The 23368-nt window shown below is 39.5% G+C and overlaps 1 protein-coding gene across 2 annotated transcripts; it reads right to left on the bottom strand.

The window, feature by feature from the left end:
• Positions 1-6763: 6763 nt before the first annotated feature.
• Positions 6764-14461, bottom strand: LOC131536774 (zinc finger protein 501-like). 2 transcript variants are annotated; one of them, XM_058769891.1, is made up of 4 exons: positions 14046-14461; positions 8219-9352; positions 7968-8055; positions 6764-7881 (listed from the first exon to the last, which is right to left on the bottom strand). In XM_058769891.1, the coding sequence occupies exons 1-4, from the start codon at positions 14101-14103 to the stop codon at positions 7860-7862; spliced, it is 1302 nt and encodes a 433-aa protein (XP_058625874.1). In that variant the 5' UTR covers positions 14104-14461; the 3' UTR covers positions 6764-7859. The 2 variants fall into 2 exon arrangements, with proteins under 2 accessions (XP_058625874.1, XP_058625873.1); XM_058769890.1 differs by having other exon boundaries at positions 6765-7881; positions 7968-8064.
• Between the last annotated feature and the right edge of the window lie 8907 nt (positions 14462-23368).

The following is a 23368-nucleotide window of genomic DNA, read 5'->3' as shown; positions in this document are numbered from 1 at the left end:
CGACAGATGGGTGATCGTATACATAGACGACATCTTGATCTATTCAAACACTCTGGAGGAACACATTCGCCACGTCAGATCAGTGCTGAAACACCTCATGCAATACCACCTCTACGTCAAAGCTGAAAAATGTGAATTCCATCAGACCAGCACCTCGTTCCTCGGTTATGTTATCAGCCAGGAGGGGGTAGCAATGGACGAGAAAAAGGTCAAAGCAGTCCTGGAATGGCCACAGCCCCAAACAGTGAAAGAGCTGCAACGCTTTCTAGGATTTGCAAATTTCTACAGGCGATTTATCAGAAACTTCAGTGTGATTGCCGCCCCTCTGACAACCATGACTAAACGTCACGCTTCTAGATTGACTTGGTCACCAGAGTCACGTCAAGCATTCGAGGAACTCAAGACTCGGTTCACGTCAGCACCCATCCTTCGACACCCGACCCTGAACGTGAGTTCACTGTGGAAGTTGACGCTTCGAACACGGGAGTAGGGGCAATGCTGTCTCAACGTCATGGGTCACCAGCGAAGATGTATCCGTGTGCCTTTTTCTCCCGAAAACTAACAGCTGCGGAACGAAATTACGACGTGGGCAATCGTGAACTTCTCAGGAACCGATTTTGGTGGTCCACGTTGCTGACTGACACAACCAAATATATCCAGAACTGCATTACATGCAACACATCCAAGTCCCCTCGACAACTTCCAGCTGGTTTACTCAATTCACTGCCCACACCACATCGACCGTGGTCGCACATTGCCATCGATTTCATCACCAACCTACCCAATTCCCAGGGTAACACCACTATACTTACCATCGTCGACCGCTTCTCCAAGGCCTGCCATCTGATTCAACTGCCTAAACTTCCCACATCGTTCGAAACCGCGGAATTACACTGCAATCATGTGTTCCGTTTCTACGGATTACCCGAAGACATAGTCTCTGATCGCGGTCCCCAGTTCACTTCTAGGATATGGTCCGCCTTTTTCAAGAATCTCAACGTTAACATCAGCCTCACATCCGGCTATCATCCCGAATCGAACGGGAAAACTGAGCACCTGAATCAGGAGGTGATACGATTCCTCAGATCATACTGTCAACAACAACAATCAGACTGGAGCAGGTACTTACTATGGGCGGAATATGCTCAAAATTCATTGATGAAACCCGCCACAGGTATGACCCCTTTCAAGTGCATTCTGGGCTTCCAGCCTCCTCTGTTTCCCTAGTCTGGCGAACCCACCGAACTACCCTCAGTCACCAATTGGTTGCAACACAGTGAGGAGGTCTGGGACCGGGCTCATACTCATCTACTTCATGCCGTAAGACGTCAAGAACAACAGGCCAACCAACGCCCTAATCCCGAATACACCCCAGGCCAGTGGGTCTGGCTCTCAACTAAAGATCTACGCCTTCGACTTCCATGTAAAAAACTCAGTCCCAGGTATGTTGGTCCTTTCAAAATTTCTAGACAAATATCCACAGTATCATTTCGTTTGGAACTGCCTTCTAATTATCGTATTTCTCCCACATTCCATGTATCACTTCTGAAACCCGCTGGTGATCCGAGAGGGGAGACCGAGGAGGAGGCCAGACCACAGACCCCCTGCCTTTCCTGGTTGACGGCGAGGAGGCGTGTTGCTAGACTCCAGATGCCGGGGCGGTACCCTCCAGTATCTGGTCGATTGGGAGGGATTCAGTCCCCCCGACCCCGGCGTCGTTTGCTTCCTCACGTCAGGAGCCGCTCGCAGGGGGAGGGCTCTGTTACAGAGGAGGCTCCCTTACCGCCTCCCTCGCACCACCAGAGGGAGCCATCTCCCGAATATTAAGCATTCCATTTGGACTCCATTTCCCATCATCCTCATACCTGGGAGTGATTGATTATCCACACCTGCACCTCATTTACACTCACACATATAAGCCACTCACTCACAGACTCTCTGCGAAGTCTTGATTTGCCCTTGCTGTTATTTCTGAGCTGTGTTTGATTTCTGTGGGTTTTTTTACCTTGGATTGTATCCTGTTTTCTGATTGTTCTCTGCCTGCCCCGACCTTGGATTGTTTCACCTGGACTGTGTTTGCTTACCGCCTGCTCTGATCTTCCACCTGGTACTTTACTCAGTCTCTGTCTAGCCCCTGCTGCTCTGCCTTGCCGGTATTTGACCCTGTATTGTCTGATTACTCTAATAAAAGCTGCAAATGGATCCAAACGCTTCTGACTCGTCACAACAATAGGTGAGTGCCAGCCAATGAGATTGTCATTTGCGCATTAGTTCCGCCCACTACCAGAGAAACCGGCAGATCTTAAAAGCTGAAGAATTCCAAAGGAACTCCGTTATTTTGACAGGAAAATACAACAAAGAATATCGTTTACAAGTAGCGCGTCAATTCTGCATGTTATGAAAGACTCTCTTGCTCTGTATCTTTCTTTGCGTGCGTGTATGTGAGAGAAAGTGACGGCGAGTCGTGCGCCTTCACACTAGAGTTTATGGTACGTCAAATACAGCTGCATTGCGCATCCATTCAGATGAACTGAAAAATTTAATTCTAATAATATAATATAGTAATACCACATTTTATTGTCAGTAACGGTAACAGCCCAGCTAACATAAGACCAGTGGGCCACTGGCGGCCCTCTGGTGGCAGAGTCGGCGGCCCACTGGCGGACGCCACCTGCGGTTCACCGGCGTTTTGCTCATCTTTATTCCAGTGAACCACCAGTGGCAGCCACCGCTTTTCCGACAGCGGTCCGCTGACGAGCCGCTGGTTTATAATTACTGTTTACTGGCGGTCCACGGGTGGTCCGTGGTTCATAATCAGTTCAATTACGCTAACCAAAATATCCTTGCACACAATCACTACGTTTACATGGACATCAATACTTCGATTTTTAATATGATTAATACAATACTCTGATTAAGAGTCTACTATGTAAACAGAGATTTTTTATGACCTTAATCCGGCAAAAGTCATAATCGAACTAAACAGAAATTGAATTAAGACATGTGGAGTATTCCTATTTTAGTCGCATTATCGAGGTGCAGTACAGACATGTAAACACCTTAATCACACTATCACCGTCGTGTAGGACTTTTCGCCGCATTTTGCGACAGGACACACACGGCAGCGATCAACCATTTGACGGCAAATAAAAGAGCTTCAACACTGCCGTCATATGTTTGCACATACAAATAATTAACTGCACTTGAAGCTTTCATAAAATTAAAAATGAAACACCCAAAACTATATATGGCATCATCACAAAGACGAACTATATGTTTATATGTGAAATTCTGGGTTGGACTTCGGATGGCGTCGTGTGGTGACGTAATGACGCATTCCATTAGTCGATCTATGAACTCTAACATGTAAAACGGGAACATGAAAGGATTATTCTAAAAGCAACCCATATAAATACCATAATCATAATATTGTCTTATTCAGAATAAGGTAAATAATTAGATTACTGATGTCCATGTAAAAGTAGTCACTAATGGATCAAAAACAATGTACAATGATAATTGCAAATTTATTTTCAGTGAACAGATTAAACATACAAATGCATTTACAGTATATTTATCAGATGGTTTTATCCAATGTGACTTTCAAATAGAAGCATTCAATTCACATATGTCCGTACAAAAGTCAACCACAAAATTAACCATGGTTTAACTATGATTGTTGTAGTAAATTCACAGTAACTGCCATAACCATGGTCTTACTACAGCATAGTAGTAAACCTAGTAACTACAAACTTCACCATGGTTTCAAAAACTATGGTTACCACAGTTTTACTCCAGCATTACTAAAATATTACTATTGTAGAACCATGATATCAAAACCTTAGTTTGAGAAAAACTAAAAACCTCTGATTACTACAGTTATGATTGCTAGTTTTACCATAGTAAAAACATGGTTGTAAGGGTACACTGCTTTTCACAATCAAAGCAGCTTTAGAAAATTTCAAAGTTAAAAAAAATAATCCCATCAACAGCCTGAGGTGACTGTGACTCAGTGGGGAGCATCTTCTGGCAACAAATTAATATCTATATGTCAATAACTCTAAGATAATACAAGTTATGTGTTCAAAGTCATGTGCAGTTAAACAGACAACCATTAAAGGGTAAGTTTGGTGAATTGAAATCCACTTTATACTGTCACAAAGTCTGTAATATGTAAATAAACAATACTCGGATAATTCAAAATATTATTTGGCTGACAAATAAATGGGTATATCTCATGGAACTCAGAGAAAGATTAAACATTGTCCGTTCACATATATTACCATCATGTTGAAGAGGTTCTTTGGCCTGTTCCAGACCAAAGACGGAATGCTGGGGCAGAATAATTATTTTTGTTGTTGTTTGCTGTATTGTACTGTACTCTACAGTACGTTAAATTGAGGAATAAAACATTTGGGGAGTACCACACTTATTACTGTTTTTTCGTAGTATTGTTTTGAGTTTATCTCATCAGTGTGTAAGACTGTGTTGTAGTGTGTGTGTTTTTGAGTGTTTGTGTGTCATGTCTGAGAGCAAAGTTTGGTTTTTCAGCAAGATTGAGTTGTTTTGAGAGGAGAGCTTCATTCTGACCTGAATATAGGAAGTGTGGGGAATTGAGTTAGAAGTTATGGATTCGCAAAAGAGGCATAATTTCAAGAAATGTGTTTAAGCAATCAAGAAAAACTGTACCAAATAAACTTGTAATCATTGTGTAATTTCTGTTAAAATAATTTGTAGGTTTTTAAAAGCATTGAAAGTTTAATGACATTTGTAAACAATAACTAATTATCCATTAATCATTATATAATGTTTGTTAATGATTTATATATGACGCTTTTAATCATTGTAAACCACCTGTCCAAATCTTTTGAAGATTAAAAAAGAAAAAGAAAAAAAATGCATGATCATATGAATCGAAAGTTTAATGACATTCGTAAGCATTTCACATTACATTAAATAATGATCTGTTAATCATTTGGAAATGTTTAATAAGTTCAATAACTTTAATAAGTTCATTTGTTAACATTAACAAACACATTATCTCATATTTCTAGATATGTGAATATATATTAAGCAATGATTAGTTAAACATTATATAATGTTTGTTAATGATTGTAACGTTATGAAAGGTTTTATCCTTCATTTATAAATTTTAGCTTTAGGGAACCAAATCGTAGAAATTCGGTTTTGATCTGATTAATTGATATTAATCAAAATTGTATAATTTATACCTTATTAACAACTCGTCCCGCGAGTATTAATACGTATAATTCAGCAATGCTTCTTATTGTTGATAAGAATACAGGATTGATTGGGAAATTTGCCTGAGCAACAGGTAACACGATCTATGGCAAATAGTTTAACGATTTGAAAATCAAGGCACCAGACTATTCATTAAAAATGAATCGAGCGTTTATTTACTATTCTAAGGCACAATACAAATAACCAAAACACATACACACACACATACACATATTATGGCAAGATCAAAGCAGTTTGAAGGAAGGTAACTATTCTCTTTTCTTGAGAATTAAGGACGACCTTATGGGGACGTCACAAACGGAAGACTCAGTTATTGTTATCTTTTAACGATTCATTCAATTCAACCAGCTTCAGTGAATAAGAGATTTGTCTGTTTTACTTGCTGTGAGTTTGAAGTTGAATTGAAGGCTGTACTTCTTGAAGGGTTGCTGAAGGGAAACCCAGGACTTTCTCTGCTGACGTGTTGTTGTCGCGTGACGTCACTCGGGATTCCTCCTTTGGATTTGATGGCTTCCTGGCAGCGCGCGAATAGCGAGTTTGAAGGTCTTACGCAGCAGTTTTGCAAGTTTCCTTTGGTGGTCAGACGTGGCCAGGATGTTGAAGTCTTTTGATGATCAGCCAGATGTTTGCAGCACGATCAGGGGGGCAACGCCCAGACTTTCAGCCAAGTCTCTTGCAATTTTCACCAGTTGTTTCACCCCGTTCTTTGTTCTGAGCACTGTTCAAAGTTGGGGTGTCTGTTTTATCAGACAGAATTAAGTCCATCCTAGTCACTGTCTGACCCAATCACATTGTCTCTGTAGGCTGGAGCCCCGCCCAACAGGACTAATATTTCGTGCATACATTATCTGCTCATAAATATGTCACCTTAAACCACAATATCCTAGCAGATTTCTACAAAGTGTTATAATCATACCTTATGAAGATAAAAGTCAACATTCATCTATTTCAATGTACTGGACTCATCATAACGTGAAATTTAATACCAAACATGAGATAGTTATATATTGAATACCTATACTTTTACCTACTAAATGGTTTAAGTCACAGATTACAATATCCTAAGTTCTGATAACTACAGTCAGATATATGAAACAAAATACCATATTCATATACAGGTCATTGCTGCAAAGAGATCATGTGTGAACAGAACCTTTTCAAAAACAATGGTAAATTCGTTCCGGCAATTTACCGGTATGAGAAGTTGTAACATTAGTAAGACGGAGTAGACATCTTACGTCACCGCGTTCTGAACTCGTACGTGCTCCTATTCCGCCAATTTACTGGTAATGTTACAACTTCTCATACCGGTAAATTGCCGGAACGAATTTACCATTGTTTTTGAAAAGGTTCTGTTCACACATGATCTCTTTACGGCAATTTACAGGTAATTTTCCGCAAACGTCTGTATATGTGAAAGGGCTTAATGACCCTAAGCACACAGCTAAAATAACGAAGGAGTGGCTTCACAACAACTCTGTGACTGTTCATGAATGGCCCAGCCAGAGCCCTGACTTAAACCCAATTGAGCATTTCTGGAGAGACCTAAAAATGGCTGTCCACCAACGTTTACCATCCAACCTGACAGAACTGGAGAGGATCTGCAAGGAGGAATGGCAGAGGATCCCCAAATCCAGGTGTGAAAAACTTGTTGCATCTTTCCCAAAAACACTCATGGCTGTATTAGATCTGAATACTTAGGACCATGTGATATTTCAGTTTTTCTTTTTTAATAAATCTGCAAAAATGTCAACAATTCTGTGTTTTTCTGTTAATATGGGGTGCTGTGTGTACATTGAGGAAAAAAAATGAACTTAAATGATTTTAGCAAATGGCTGCAATATAACACCGAGTGAAAAATTTAATGTGTATATATACATGTATACATACATACATACAGAGCTGGGTAGTAACTGATTACATGTAATCTGGATTACGTAATCAGATTCCAAAAATGAAGTACTTGTAATTAGAGTAAGTTGCATTTTAAAATACTCGTAATCAGACTACAGTTACTTTTTTATGGATTACATGAGGATTACATATTATTCACACAATAGCAATAAATTATTCATAATTCATTGATTCTCCCTAATTTCTCTTTTCATCTTTTAAATTCTCCTTTCTAAAATGGCCTACAGTTATATATATTCAGAAAGTCCAGTTTTGTGGACATTCACACAGTCATTAGTCAGGTGGCGATACAGCATTTGACCACTGGATTTATGTCTTTGGAAGGTTTTTGTCTTTCAAATTCATTAAAATGCATATATTCACATTATTTCTTATTTACATGTAATGCAGGCATTCCAAAACTTTTTGTCATCTAAACTTTAATCACCAAATATACTTTAAGTACTCCTGAGATTTTAAAATAAATATTTCAATAATTAAATATCACATTTGCATGTTCACAGTTTCTTTGATGTTGATTAATGAGTACATGGCATGGAGGTAAATCAAAATATTTCATCTTTTTTAGTAAGTGTTTTATTTTAATGAAAACCTAATTTTGACAACAAAATGACTTTCAACCTATTTATCGAATTTCCTGAAATCGTCCCAGCGCGACATCTGATGGGTTTTCCCAGATTGCATCACATCTGCATTATAAGACAACTGAACATAATAGAAAATTATATAAATTATATCATAGTGTCATATATCACGAAGCAAAATTATATACAAGAATAAAACATTTTTACTTCGGGGAGGAACTCCATCTTTGAGTTGATCTGAATCTCAGTGAATAAAGTCCATCTTCATCTTCATCTTCAAAACCAGCAGATTCAACTGTGAAAACTTTAGATAATGTTTCTTTGTCATGTCACTTGTAATGTCTGGTTAGAACAGATTTATCCAGATGATATTTTATTGCTTGATGCATTATTGTGTCACTTTTGGTGAGGACGCTTATCAGACCTGAAAGTGCTGGATCTGAAGATGATCTACTTACTGTGATTGTTTTTTGTATGAATGTGTAGACCAGATGAATGATTGAAACTCTTCCCGCATGCAGTGCAGTGATACGGTTTCTCTCCAGTGTGAATCCTCTCGTGTGTTTTCAGATTTGATGAATCACTGAACCTCTTGTCACAGTGTGAACACTTATAAGGTTTCTCTCCAGTGTGAATCCTCTCATGTGTTTTCAGACTTGATGGCACACTGAACCTCTTGTCACAGTGTGAACACTTATAAGGTTTCTCTCCAGTGTGGATCTTCTCATGTGTTTTCAGATTTGATGAATCACTGAATCTCTTGTCACAGTGTGAACACTTATAAGGTTTCTCTCCAGTGTGAATTCTCTCATGTGTTTTCAGACTTGATGGCACACTGAACCTCTTGTCACAGTGTGAACACTTATAAGGTTTCTCTCCAGTGTGGATCGTCTCATGTGTTTTCAGACTTGACGGCACACTGAACCTCTTGTCACTGTGTGAACACTTATAAGGTTTCTCTCCAGTGTGGATCTTCTCATGCGTTTTCAGATTTCCTAACCGACTGAATCTCTTGTCGCAGTGTGAACACTTATAAGGTTTTTCTCCAGTGTGGATCCTTTGGTGCTGTTTTAAACCGCTCGCTGAAGTAAACATCTTCTCACACTCAAAGCACATGTACTCTCTCACACCGGTATGTGTTTTCTGATGTTCTTTCAAATTTTGTACATGTGAAAAACTCTTTCCACACAAATAACATGAATACGGCTTCTCCTTTGTATGAACTCTCAGGTGTATCTTCAGTTCTGAAGCTCTCAAAAATGTTTTGCTGCATTGATCACATGTGTACAGTTTCTCTCTAGTGTGGATGTTCATGTGATCCTTAAGGTTTGATGATTGTGAGAAACTCTTCCCACACTGATCACAAGTGTACGGTTTCTCTCCAGAATGAATTCTCATGTGAACATCAAGACTTTTTTTGCATGTCAAACTCTTTCCACACTGAGTGCAGGTGAATGATTTCTTGGTTCTTTTTTTCTTTAAATCCTTCTGTTTGGTTTGAGAGCAACTCTTGAGTTTTTCTCCAGTTTTGACATGATTTTTCTCCTCAACTTCACTCAATTCTTCATTCTCCTTGTTTTCTTCAATCGGCTCTGAAATTAAAGTAAAAAAAATCATTTTCAGGAACTCGTAAAAAGCAGAGAAATGTGGACATAAAATTACAGTGTAAAGTACATAAATTGTACAATTTTGGTCATTTTGATACATTTTTATCAATTATTTGTCTCCGAATTTTTGTCATGAATGAGGTACATTGATCTTCAAATTATTATTTTTAAAACATTTATAGGCAAAATCCAACATATTTAATAGTTCTTCCTATAGAAACATCTATAGGAAGAACTATTAAAAATGTTTGATCCACTACACAATTATCTAACATAATATTATTGAAAAAAGTACCCAGTTCATAGAAAGTGTGCCTTACAGGGCTCCAGACTAACATTTGTTAGCAGTGGTACCAGAGCCACTAAGTTCAACAGATGGTGGTACCAGAAGCAGGTTTGGTATCTCTGGGGGTATCGAACTTAAAGATAATTTAATCATATTACTATTGTTTTTAATAAACAGTGTAATAAATGCATTGTTCGTTGTTTGTTCATGTTAGTTAATACATTAACTAATGTTAACAAATGACACCTATCATTCGAGAGCAGTGGCACCAGCACCTGATTTGGTAGCACTGAACATGTAATATTACAAATTTTGTCTCTTAGAAATGCACATTAGAACAGGAGCTTGAGTTGGGTTGCAGATGTACATTGCAGACAGTACCATTGTGAAAACTGTAACAGCCTCATATTTTATACATAAGCAAAATTACAGTGCTATACGCGCAGTGCTAAACTATATGGTTTCTATGGTGTTTGCATTGAAAAACAGTAGCCTAAAGACATTCAATTACAAATCCACATCAACTGTATAATTGTAACAGTCGACAAGATGTGAGGCGAGCGGATCCAAGTGCAAGCTTTTATTAGTAAACATAGTCAAATCACAGGCAGGGTCAAACAACAGCAAATGGGTATGGCACGGGAAAGACACAAGAGTAATCCTAGGGCAAGTGTGGATCTTCGATCGGCAAACAGTATCTAGAGCGCTTGACAAGAGGGGAAATCCGATAACGTGAGCAGTAGTCCAAGCAGGAGCAAACAGAGTACAAAACGACAAGACTAAAGAGACATCCAAGGCAGGCTAAACTTCAGGGCTGGCAGAGATCAGACAATGAACGAGATACACAGGCTAGGATAAAGATACAAATGACTCAGGCAATAAACTAGACTTAACTTAGACTCAGAAACATGGAAGGGCTCCATAGAGTAGCTATCACTGGGAGAGCGATAAACGCTAGACAATACTCAGCAACTAGATCAGGATCTGAGTGTGTTTTATAGTGTGGGTGTAATAGTTTTCACAGAGTGTGTGATTGGTGACAGCTGTGTGATCAGTGCAATGGATGATGGGAAATGCAGTCCAGTGTGATGTGTGGTGTGAGAGTCAATATGATGGAGAGGCGACCTCTTGTGGCAGTCGGACGGAAGGCCACGAACCAGATTCGTGACAATAATTAACAAAATAATGTAATTATATTCCATTACTCCTTTAACATATTTAGTATATTAATAATATAATAATACTCAATATGAACATTCTTCTTTTCTGCCACCGTACCATTGTTCCCGTTAGTGTTACTACAGTAAAATTATGGTAAATGTGGGTGATTTGTGGATTGAAACGTCTTCTAACTGGATCATTGTTGCACTGTTTCTGTATCAGTGTTGATGAGAATAACAGCTCCAATTTATTTGGCTTTAAACTAATTTAAATTAAAGAGATGTGATTTGTACTGGAGAACTCTGCGCTGAACTCCAGTGCTTTTTACTGGATTTCACAGCGTTGTTTAGTGCGTGATCGCAACGGGTTACTGTAATAAACGCTTTATTAAACGCTTTTGAGGCGAGCGGATAAAAGGTGAGTGTGGCACGCAGTTCAAACGAGTCCCGCTATTTTGTTCCGCTTTTGACACATTTGACGTTTAACATTTCTATCATGCACAACAGAGTGACAAGGACTATCAGTTAGACAAAATATCTTTTATCCAGTGTGTTTGAGTTTGTTAAACCCCGCGCTGCAAACACCTCTTAAGCACACGTTTGTCCAATGTATCTCTTGTAAATCGGTCGTGATGAGAACACAAGGCTGTTCCATTTTTGGAACTAAGAAACAACCTTTCTTTGACTGAATGTGCGTTGCAATGACAGCACAGGACGCGTCTAAGCCCAAAATCTGCGAAAACTTGGCGGCAATTACGAAAATTTGCGAGCTCTTGCGAAAATTGCGGAGTTTGCTTGATTTTGTGATAAATTCAGCAATCGCAGAATCGCGAAATCCTGGAGGGACTGATAAGCTCAACAGAATTGTGTGTGATTGGTTATACTGTGCAATGCTGTAAAAATGAAATATGAAGCCCATTCATTTTAGTGCTTCTCAAACACACTCGCCAAAAAGTTGAGGAAATTACAGCAGTTTTTGGCATTTTAAAGCATTAGTTTACCTCTCGGAAATCTGGCCAGCAGTTGTACTTTAAAGCCTCGTTCAGACTGTCAGCCCAAATCAGATTTTTCTGCAAATTCAATTGATCATGTTTAGATAGTCTGAATGGCAACGAACTGCATGAAATCCGATTTGTGCAAATCCGTTTCGAGCTACATTCGTATATGGTTTGGAATCCTATTCAAATCACATTTCTGGAAATCTGTTTCAGTCTGAACGGTCAGATCGGATTTAGCGTAGCTTTTTCACATCCTCACGCCACTTAAAACGTAAACACGTCAGACGTTTTTGAAGAAAACAAGCTGAACATCTTTGCAGAAACAAGCTTGTGTCGTTGCGAAGTGAAAGTCAAGCGGGAAAAAAAACGAAACAATATACTGCTAGTATACGTACCTCTTTGCGTTTTGAAAGTAGCGGAGACAAAAAAAAAAAAAGGAAAGTAGCGGAGACAGCAGCAAGAAATAAAGCCGCACATTCAAGCTTCCTGCGTTTCTGCCGCTGCCTCACAAGACTAAATATAATAATACAGCGCAACCGCGATGGCAAGACAACATCTGTATTTCAAAATGTATTGCTGTTACTGTTGTTTTTAGCATAGGCATAACAAGGCAACGGCATCACCATAGAAACCAATGCATATTCAGTAAAAACGAAAGAGCGCTCATGGACACACAAATCAGATATGAACAGTTGCGATATGCTGTGTGGACAGTCAGTTATTCACATCAGATTCCATCTGGATGTGCACAAAATCGGATTTGAGCTGACAGTCTGAATGAGGCTTATAGGATGTGTTATAGTTAGTTTATATTTAGATAATTGGCAGTTATGCTATATTTGCAGTTAGATAATGTGAGAAACACCTTAATAGATCATAACCAGATGCTAGTTGTTTTTAGTTTAGTTTAAGTTTTAGTCTTTCTGCAATCTTTCTCTCCCTGTAGGAAATTGAATGAGTTTCAGTGAAGACTGCCCATTAAAAGAATACAAGAAAGAGTTCCCTGAATGCAGTTGGTTGCCTTGTGTTTTTTTTAAACATTAGTTTACTTTTTTGGGGGGATTAAATTCCTTATTTGCTAGCCTTTTTTAACATTCAATTATATTGTCTTCTTACATAAATGTTATAAAATAATACTGGGATATGAGTAATTAATCTTTTTAAATTCAACATTAATTTATAAACATCGAAAATGTCTAAATATATAATTCAAAACAAAATAAATAAGCTATTATGACTGGTAAAACTCTTTATAGCAACTATAGAGTAGAGCTAAATATATGTAGGCTATATTAGACAGCCATACGGGCATCTAGTGGTTAAACCATGGCATTACATAGGAATATTATTTTTCTGGCCACCAAATGCCCTCTAATTTGCCTCTTTGCACTGAAATTTAAAAACATTTTCTCTATTTTAACCCTAAATACTATGCTAATTGTAATATAAATAATAAGTATATTAGAAAAAATATTAATGCTGTCGCTTCATCACTCCCCAGAATAAAATGCGATTGTAAAACGCAGTCAGTGTAGTTATCAATACACAATCAATGCACATGATGTGTTAATAATCACTAGAAATTGCTGCAAATATAGTGAAACTGTCTGTCCCGATTAATCCCATTCAAGCATATTGTTTGGAGCTATTGAGATCAAAGCATGTCACAACTCTTGTTTCTCAACAGCTCTGATCATCAGCTGCTAAATTCAAATCTGCATTTGCTGGCTGGCGCCAAACCAGAGACAGATGCATTTTTACTGCACTGTGCATTATAACCAATCACACACGATGATGTTGAGCTTATGAAAGCAATGACCAATCAGAGGCGTTCAGATGAGTCATCGCTGAAACACCGGTGTTTTCTTCACTCCGTCGCTGACTGAAGACCTCTTTCTGGCGATTGGCGAATTCTCTGGTCAGAAACAACAAAGTGCAAATGTATGAACGTGTAAGAAATGTACACTCATTTCATACACTTTTGTTGCGTTTGCTGTTTGAAGTTTCTCATATGCAACAGAAATGGCAGCTATTATGAGTTTTGTAAGGTGCTGAAAAAATGTCGTTGTGGCAGAAAAAAAAATGGTCACAGTCCGGAGCCCTGCCTTATTATTTGATGCTTTAGCTATATAATTGCAGAGATCGAAAGATTTTTCCTGTTACAGCAAATCTAAATCAGCTTGAAGCTTTATAACCATCAGCACTATTATAAAGAAAGAAAAATAAAGACCAACCTGTTTGTTCTTCAGTATCTTCAGTGTGTTTGATTCTGCAGGGTTCTGGATCTCTCATCTTCTTTGCAGATTTCAGCTCTTTCTGATGCTTTGATGCTCGTCTTCACTTGTGAACTGATGGGAGTCTTCCAGCATTTATAGCTGAATTACTGTGGGCGGAGCTTCACTGATGATGTGATTCTTGTGGGAGGAGCTTCATTGAAGGTGAATTGCAGCATGTGAAGAGCTAATCTGCCAAAATAAAAAAATATAGCCTATCGCTTACTGCAGATTGTTTTCACAGCACAAAATAAATAATGGTAAGAAAAATAGTTGAAAACAAACACAGAAACATCTACAGATTTGTAACCAACAAATAGCTTCAGTATTGACGCCAGATCTCCTGTAAATTGCCTGAAAACCCATTTCATTGAAGACATCAGCATAATAAATGAGGTGAGAACAGGAACTATTGACATTAAATAAAGAGTGTTTTCAGCAGCTGTTAATACTGATGAGCCTCAGACGATCAACACTCATTAAACAAGACATTCAGGATCATCAGCAGATCATCTCACTTTATTGCTGCTAGAAAATACATTTTAATGAATTGCCGTTGAAGACTGTTGAACCAATTTTATGTTGCTCAAGTGGTTGGAAATTGATTATTTGAGTCGGGATATATGATAAAAGCGCAAGTGTTAGACTGAAAGACAGTAGGCCTACTGTTATTTCTCACAATGTGACAAGAACATCAATAATACAAAAACGCTGTAAATAACTATCCTACAACACCATAGCCTATGATGTCCATATTAATCTTAATATAGTTTGGTTTTCTAGAACTAAAGTAATTTCAGTAAAGAAATTATATCAATAACATTTTACAGATTTTCATGTGCAGAAACTGACAATGACTGTCAAACTTTTGAAAAATAAAGAGCACCAGCAGCATTGAATGTTTTCTGGTGTCAGACTTCATCATTATTTATCTATATTCACATTTATGAATAGATTGGAAATTCAGATTTGAAAAATGAAACACTTTAAGCAACATTTTAAGTTGTCATTTCTGTAGACTTTTATATGGAAGCCTGTTTCCGCCACTGAATAAAAAATAAAAAAGGTTATTGCGACATTTTATCTCACAATTCTGACTTTTTTTCTCATAATTGCATGATATAAACTCGCAATTGCGAGTTAAAAAGTCAGAATTGTGAGATTTAAATCAGATATAAACTTGCAATTCTGAGAACATATCAGTCCTCGCAATAACGTTTTTTAAATTTTTTATTAAGTAGCGGAAACGGGCTTCCATACTTTTATCATATATCCTGACTCAAATAATGTGTTTCTTACAGCAAACACTCAGAATAAAGTGAGATGATCTGCTGATGATCCTGAATGTCTTGTTGAATGAGTGTTGATCGTCTGAGGCTCATCAATATTAACAGCTGCTGAAAACACTCTTTATTTCATGTCAATAGCTCCTGTTCTAGCCTCTATTATTATGCTGATTTCTTCAGATCTCCTGTAAATTGCCACTTAAAGCTCGTTTCATTGGTGTCAACAAACAGAGGGTTATTTTTTTTTACAAATGTGCATTTTTTCTGACTTTAATGTTTTTCTGTTTCTATATATCTACTGTTATTTTAATGAAGAAACAGAATAATGTTAGAATTAGAAATAAACATTTGTGAATTAGCATCAGTTGCTTTAAGCTACAAGAGACAAATACAGATGCTTAAATGTCTCGAATTAATATATGAGTCAAAGACTAAAAGGGGTGTATATAGCAACAACAAAAAAAAAACTAAAACAAACAAAAAATAATAAGGAAATAAAATTAAAAATAAACATATCAGGCATATTTTGAACAAAAATCATTTGATGGCATATTCAAATACTATATTTAAGGATCATATATAGTGTAGCCCCAAAATGATTTGTAATTTTAAATCTTTATATTTTGCCGCTATCCTTCACACCACTAGGTTTTAACCAAATGTTAGCAAGAAGTTTTAATCATTAGTGTACTCTGCCAGAACATTTTTTTTAATTTAGAGTTTTCACTTAAACTACCCTCATGACCTTTTTTCAGCCTTAATTACAGTTTAACAGTCATTACAAATCATTTATATGACATTGAGTGAATCTTTGAGTGTTTAATTAGTGTTGGAGCTGAACTCTTGTCTAGTCTGAGTTGGATCATGTACGCTCTTCATCTGTTTCTGTGGATTCCTGCAGGAGAAGTAAATTTAAGGCCCAGACGGTGTCTCTCCAGCCTGCCTCAAAGCCTGTGCTGTCCAGCTATCATCCATCTTCACATTGATCTTCAACAGATCACTAGAGCTGTGTGAAGTCCCCTCCTGCTTCAAAGGTTCCACCATCATCCCTGTACCCAAGAAACCAAAAATCACAGGACTTAATGACTACAGACCTGTTGCTTTAACGTCTGTGGTCATGAAGTCATTTGAGAGACTGGTGTTGGCCCACCTGAAGGACATTACTGGACCCTTGCTGGACCCCCTACAGTTTGCTTACCGAGCAAACAGATCTGTGGATGATGCAGTTAATATGGGACTGCACTACATCCTGCAACATCTGGACAAACCAGGGACTTATGGACTTATGGACTTATGGACTTGTTATCAGAACAAACTGACACAGCTCTCTGTACCCACCTCCATCTGTCAGTGGATTACCAGCTTCCTGACAGACAGGCAGCAGCTAGTGAGGCTGGGAAAACTCACATCCAACACCCGCACCATCAGCACTGGTGCCCCTCAGGGCTGCGTTCTCTCCCCACTACTCTTCTCCCTCTACACAAATGACTGCACAACTAAAGACCCCTCTGTCAAACTCCTGAAGTTTGCAGATGACACTACAGTCATCGGCCTCATCCAGGACGGCGACGAGTCTGCTTACAGACAAGAGGTTGAGCAGCTGGCTGTCTGGTGCAGTCACAACAACCTGGAGCTGAACACGCTCAAAACTGTGGAGATGATCGTGGACTTCAGGAGAAACCCCCCTCCTCTCCCCCCACTCACCATCATGAACAGCACTGTGGCTGCAGTGGAGTCATTCAGGTTCCTGGGCACCACCATCTCTCAGGACCTGAAGTGGGACAATCACATTGACTCCATCGTGAAAAAGGCCCAGCAGAGGTTGTACTTCCTTCGTCAGCTGAAAAAGTTCAACCTGCCACAGGAGCTGCTGAAACAGTTTTATTCAGCTGTTATTGAGTCGGTTCTGTGCTCCTCTATAACTGTCTGGTTTGGGTCAGCCAGCAAATCAGATTTAAGAAGACTTCAACGGACTGTTAGAACAGCAGAAAAGATCATTGGTGTGCACCTGCCCAGCCTTCAGGACTTGTACAACTCCAGAGTGACGAAACGGGCAGGTAACATCATCACAGACCCCTCTCACCCCGGACACAACTTGTTTGCACTTCTCCCTTCAGGCAGACGCTACAGATCTCTGTGCACTAGAACAGCGGTCCCCAACCTTTTTTGCGCCACGGACCGGATTAATATCAGACAATATTTTCACGGACCGGCCTTTAAGGTGTGGCGGATAAAAACAACAAAATAAAATGATACGACCAGCATAAAAACTGGGGTATTTTTTAAATATTATAATAAACGTGAATCCAATATGTAGGCTTACTCGCAACTTTATTAGCAGCGCCAACAACATAACATGAGTAACATCCTCTCTGCCCCTAACGCTCTCTGGTCGCTATGGCAACGTAAAACATGCCTTCAAAATAAGATACACCACAAAAACAATTATAAAAGGCATGAAAAATACAACTCACTATAACGCTGAATCAGTGGGAGCCCTGAGCCTGTTTCTCTGTAACGAGACAGTCCCATCTAGGGCTAATGGGAGACAAGGACACCCGAAGTGTGTTGCTTATGTCCAGTCTACTCCGTAGTTTTGTTTTGGTTGCTGTCACTGCGGAAAACCCCGCTTCACACAGATAGGATGTCGGAAATGGCAACAGGGTTTTCAGTGCTGTTGTGGCGATCTCAGGGTATTCTGTCATGACTTTTATCCAGAACACCGGCAGAGTTGTTGTCTCGAACATACTTTTAAGGCCGCCGTCATTTGCGATCTCCAGCAGTTGATCTTCTTCTTGCACAGACATGCTGGATTCACCTGGTTTGTTGACAAATGGGTCGCGAATCCATTCCTTGGCAGTTCGTGGGTCTTTTGTGGTTGGGAAGTAGCGCTCAAACTCTTTTAAAAGTGAAGACAGGTGATCGTGCACCAGCTGGGAGAATGAAGGCTCGGGCTCAGTTTCTTCCAAAATCCCCGCCAATGTTGGAAACATGTAAAATATACCTCTGTTCACGCAACGTCCCCACAAATCCAGTTTGGCTTTAAATGCAGCTACTTTATCAGCCAACTTGAAGACTGTTGTCATTTTCCCCTGAAGTGACAGATTGAGTTCATTAAGCAGGCTGAATATGTCGCATAAGTAAGCGAGTTTTGCGACCCATTCCTCGTCACTAAAATGTGCTGCCAGCGGTGACTTTTTTTCTGAGAGAAATCTCAAACACTCTGGCCAGCGATCTCCCTCGGGATAACCATCTTATTTCTGTGTATAAGAGAAGGCGCCTGTGCTCCGCGTCCATCTCCTCACAAAGCTGCTCGAAAAGACGCTAGTTAAGGGCGTGTGCTTTGATGTGGTTAATAACTTTAACAACATCATTCAATACACTGTTAATGTTTTCGGCTAGCCAGCATTTCCCTGTGAATTACACAATGCGTAGACTCACATTCAGGTGCAACCTCTTTAATCCGAGCAGTTAAACCAGACAGCCGTCCAGTCATGGCAGCAGCTCCGTCTGTGCATATGCCAACACAAAATGACCATTTCAGTTTTCCTGATATATAGTCATCCAGCGACTTGAATAGTTCTGCGGCTGTGGTTTTGGTTGGCAACGATAGTGCACATAACATATCCTCATGCACATCCTCCTGATAAAGATATCGCACATAAACAAGTAGTATTGCCTTGTTGTCAATATCTGTAGACTCGTCAACCTGGAGTGCATACCACGGTGATGTATTTATCCTCTCCAACAATTGTGTTTCAATGTCCTCTGCTATTTCGTCAATGCGCCGAGTGACGGTGCTAGCCGAAAGAGGCACCTGTGCTATCTTTTTAACCGCAGCGTCTCCTAGAAGTTCACGGCAAATGTCTTTTGTGGCGGGAAGGATCAATTCTTCACCAATAGTGAATGCCTTCTTAGCCTTAGCAATACGGTTAGCCACCAAGTATGATGCTCTCAGTGCACTCGCATTTATTGATGTGGTGGCCCTCAGTAATTGCTTCTGGCCTTCTTGTTCACACTTTTTCTTTCAAAATACTCAAAAGGCTTGTCTTTTAATGCGGGGTGCTTGGTCTCCAAGTGGCGAAGCAATTTTGAAGGCTTCATTGCCTCATTAGAGAGCTGGTTGCCACATATTATGCAGAGCGGGCTTGGTGCGTGTAAATCACCTGTTGCGATAAATCCATATTTCAAGTAGGACTCCTGGTATTGTCTGTTAAATGCAGCTTTCTTTTTCTTGGAAGTCGTAGGCTCTTCTTCTGTCTCCTCACTGGGCCGTTTCCCCTTCGCAAAGAAGCTTTCCAGAGACGTTTGTTTCTTACTCATTTTGGTAGCTTGTGGGTTTATTTTTAGCGGTAACGTATCACGTGACCTAAACAAGCGTTGCTATGCGCCAAGAGTGAGTCATAGACGGATGTAACGGAGAGAATTTGAAGTTGAGATGCTGACTCGCGATCTTCGCAGTAGTGAACGCGCCAGAGAGAAATGCACATTTCATACACACATGCACATTTCATACTAATTACATAAGCAGAGAACAGTCAGTTTTTTTTTTTTTTTTTAAATAAGTTATTTATTCTTTCTGTGCGGCCCGGTACCAAATGACCCACGGACCGGGACCGGTCCGCGGCCCGGGGGTTGGGGACCTCTGTTCTAGTGCACAGAGGTCTGTAGCGTCTGGCTGAAGGGAGAAGTGCAAACAGGTTGTGTCCGGGGTGAGAGGGGTCTGTGATGATGTTACCTGCCCGTTTCTTCACTCTGGAGTTGTACAAGTCCTGAAGGCTGGGCAGGTGGACACCAATGATCTTTTCTGCTGTTCTAACAGTCCGTTGAAGTCTTCTTAAATCTGATTTGCTGGCTGACCCAAACCAGACAGTTATAGAGGAGCACAGAACCGACTCAATAACAGCTGAATAAAACTGTTTCAGCAGCTCCTGTGGCAGGTTGAACTTTTTCAGCTGACGAAGGAAGTACAACCTCTGCTGGGCCTTTTTCACGATGGAGTCAATGTGATTGTCCCACTTCAGGACCTGAGAGATGGTGGTGCCCAGGAACCTGAATGACTCCACTGCAGCCACAGTGCTGTTCATGATGGTGAGTGGGGGGAGAGGAGGGGGGTTTCTCCTGAAGTCCACTATCATCTCCACAGTTTTGAGCGTGTTCAGCTCCAGGTTGTTGTGACTGCACCAGACAGCCAGCTGCTCAACCTCTTGTCTGTAAGCAGACTCGTCGCCGTCCTGGATGAGGCCGATGACTGTAGTGTCATCTGCAAACTTCAGGAGTTTGACAGAGGGGTCTTTAGTTGTGCAGTCATTTGTGTAGAGGGAGAAGAGTAGTGGGGAGAGAACGCAGCCCTGAGGGGCACCAGTGCTGATGGTGCGGGTGTTGGATGTGAGTTTTCCCAGCCTCACTAGCTGCTGCCTGTCTGTCAGGAAGCTGGTAATCCACTGACAGATGGAGGTGGGTACAGAGAGCTGTGTCAGTTTGTTCTGATAACAAGTCCATAAGTCCATAAGTCCCTGGTTTGTCCAGATGTTGCAGGATGTAGTGCAGTCCCATATTAACTGCATCATCCACAGATCTGTTTGCTCGGTAAGCAAACTGTAGGGGGTCCAGCAAGGGTCCAGTAATGTCCTTCAGGTGGGCCAACACCAGTCTCTCAAATGACTTCATGACCACAGATGTTAAAGCAACAGGTCTGTAGTCATTAAGTCCTGTGATTTTTGGTTTCGTGGAAACCGGGATGATGGTGGAACATTTGAAGCAGGAGGGGACTTCACACAGCTCTAGAGATCTGTTGAAGATCAATGTGAAGATGGATGATAGCTGGACAGCACAGGCTTTGAGGCAGGCTGGAGAGACACCGTCTGGGCCTTTTGACTTCACCGTCTGGGCCTTAAATTGACTTCTCCTGCAGGAATCCACAGAAACAGATGAAGAGCGTAAATGATCCAACTCAGACTAGACAAGAGTTCAGCTCCAACACTAATTAAACACTCAAAGATTCACTCAATGTCATATAAATGATTTGTAATGACTGTTAAACTGTAATTAAGGCTGAAAAAAGGTCATGAAAAAGGGTAGTTTAAGTGAAAACTCTAAATTAAAAAAAATGTTCTGGCAGAGTACACTAATGATTAAAACTTCTTGCAAACATTTGGTTAAAACCTAGTGGTGTGAAGGATAGCGGCAAAATATAAAGATTTAAAATTACAATTAATTTTGGGGCTACACTATATATGATCCTTAAATATAGTATTTGAATATGCCATCAAATGATTTTTGTTCAAAATATGCCTGATATGTTTTTTTTTATTTTATTTCCTTATTATTTTTTGTTATGTTATTTTTTGTTTGTTTGTTTATTTATTTTTTGCTATATACACCCCTTTTAGTCTTTGACTCATATATTAATCGAGACATTTAAGCATCTGTATCTGTCTCTTGTAGCCTAACACAACTGATGCTAATTCACAAATGTATATTTCTAATTCTTTTTTTTTTTTGAAGACTTTATTGAATTTTTATTGTTGCAAATTGCATTTTTACATTTTATACCACCCCACCCACCATAATACGATCTTACCCAGCCCTAACAAAGCAATCCCCAATTAGTACACTATGACAACTGAAAAGTGAGAAAAATAAATACATCAATATACATATACACACATAACATAATTAAGATAACATAACAATGATAAAATAAGGGGTATACATATATATCTCCACTCAATCCACGTTCAAGATTTCTAAATGATTAAAGAATGTGATAAATTGTTGCCATTTCTCAAAAAAAGATTCCCCCCTACCTCTAATATTGTACTTAATTTTTTCAAGTTTTAAAAAAAAAAGACCAAATCTTTGAGCCAAACTGAAATAGAGGGGGGTTGAGGGGAGGTCCAAGACAACAGTATTCTGCGCCTAGCAAGAAGAGATGCAAAAGCTATGACATCAGCCTGTCAACAAAGTGCAAACATATGACTAAGGTTACATGGTGAAAGTTTACATTTATCACACAAATCTGAAACATTGGGATATATTTTAGAAAGTTTTGCCTTCGAAAGATGAGCTCTGTGAATCGTTTTAAATTGTATAAAGCCAAGTCTAGCACATGAGGTGGTAGTACGTACATTGTCTAATACTCCAGTAATCATCCTCAAACTCGAGGTCAAGTTCGTCTTCCCAAGCCCTGATTATTTTAATGTTGTGAGAATTATCATTTGACAAGATAATTGCATATATCTTAGAAATAATCCCACCCATATGAAGATTCAATTTAAATGCCTCCTCCCAAGGAGACTTTGTAGGCAGGGCAAGAAACCCAGAGAACAGAGAGGAGGCACAGTGCCTAATTTGAAAGTACCGAAATAAGTGAGAGGAAGGTAAATTAAATGATGACGATAATTCAGAAAAACTTCCAAACACATTATTAATGAAAAGATCTTCAAAGCATTTCAGACCTTTCTTTTCCAAGAGAGAGAATACGGAATCTAAGAAGGGAGGAAGAGATGATTTTTATGTATTGGAGCCATGGTTGATGCCGAGGAAACTTTGAAATGTCGTCGAAATTGAAAGAATATTTTAAGAGAAGAGCATACTATTGGATTATCCGTGTAATGTGAAGGGGACACAGGGAGAGAAGAGAACACCATAGCAGGGAGAGATGATGAAATACAAGACTTAGCTTCTAAGTTGCACCAGGGTAAAGAGGAGTCCTGTACCCAGAACACCAACTTCTGAATATTTGCTGCCCAATAATAATACATAAAATTGGGCAGGGAAAGCCCTCCACTTAGTCGATTTTTTTGAAGCATAATTTTAGAAACTCTAGGAGTTTTACCTGCCCATATAAAAGAGGAGATTAATTTATCTATATTCTTGAAGAAAGATTTGGGTAGAAACAAAGGAATAGCTTGAAAGAGGTAAAGAAATTTGGGGAGAATATTCATTTTTACAGCGTTTATCCTACCTAGTGGAGATAATGGAAGAGCCGCCCAT

This window comes from Onychostoma macrolepis, chromosome 03, assembly GCF_012432095.1.
Source record: "Onychostoma macrolepis isolate SWU-2019 chromosome 03, ASM1243209v1, whole genome shotgun sequence".
Lineage (NCBI taxonomy): Eukaryota > Metazoa > Chordata > Actinopteri > Cypriniformes > Cyprinidae > Onychostoma > Onychostoma macrolepis.
This window is presented reverse-complemented; position numbering and strand designations above follow the sequence as displayed.

What these genes read in the sequence shown, in the direction of transcription:
- LOC131536774 (XM_058769890.1), bottom strand. Translation starts at nt 14,103, where the DNA reads ATGAGAGATCCAGAACCCTGCAGAATCAAACACACTGAAGATACTGAA. An exon ending in AGATACTGAAGAACAAACAG is followed by an intron (nt 9,353 to 14,045) that starts GTTGGTCTTTAT and finishes CTTTAATTTCAG; the next exon opens with AGCCGATTGAAGAAAACAAG. An exon ending in TCATACAAAAAACAATCACA is followed by an intron (nt 8,065 to 8,218) that starts GTAAGTAGATCA and finishes CATTATCTAAAG; the next exon opens with TTTTCACAGTTGAATCTGCT.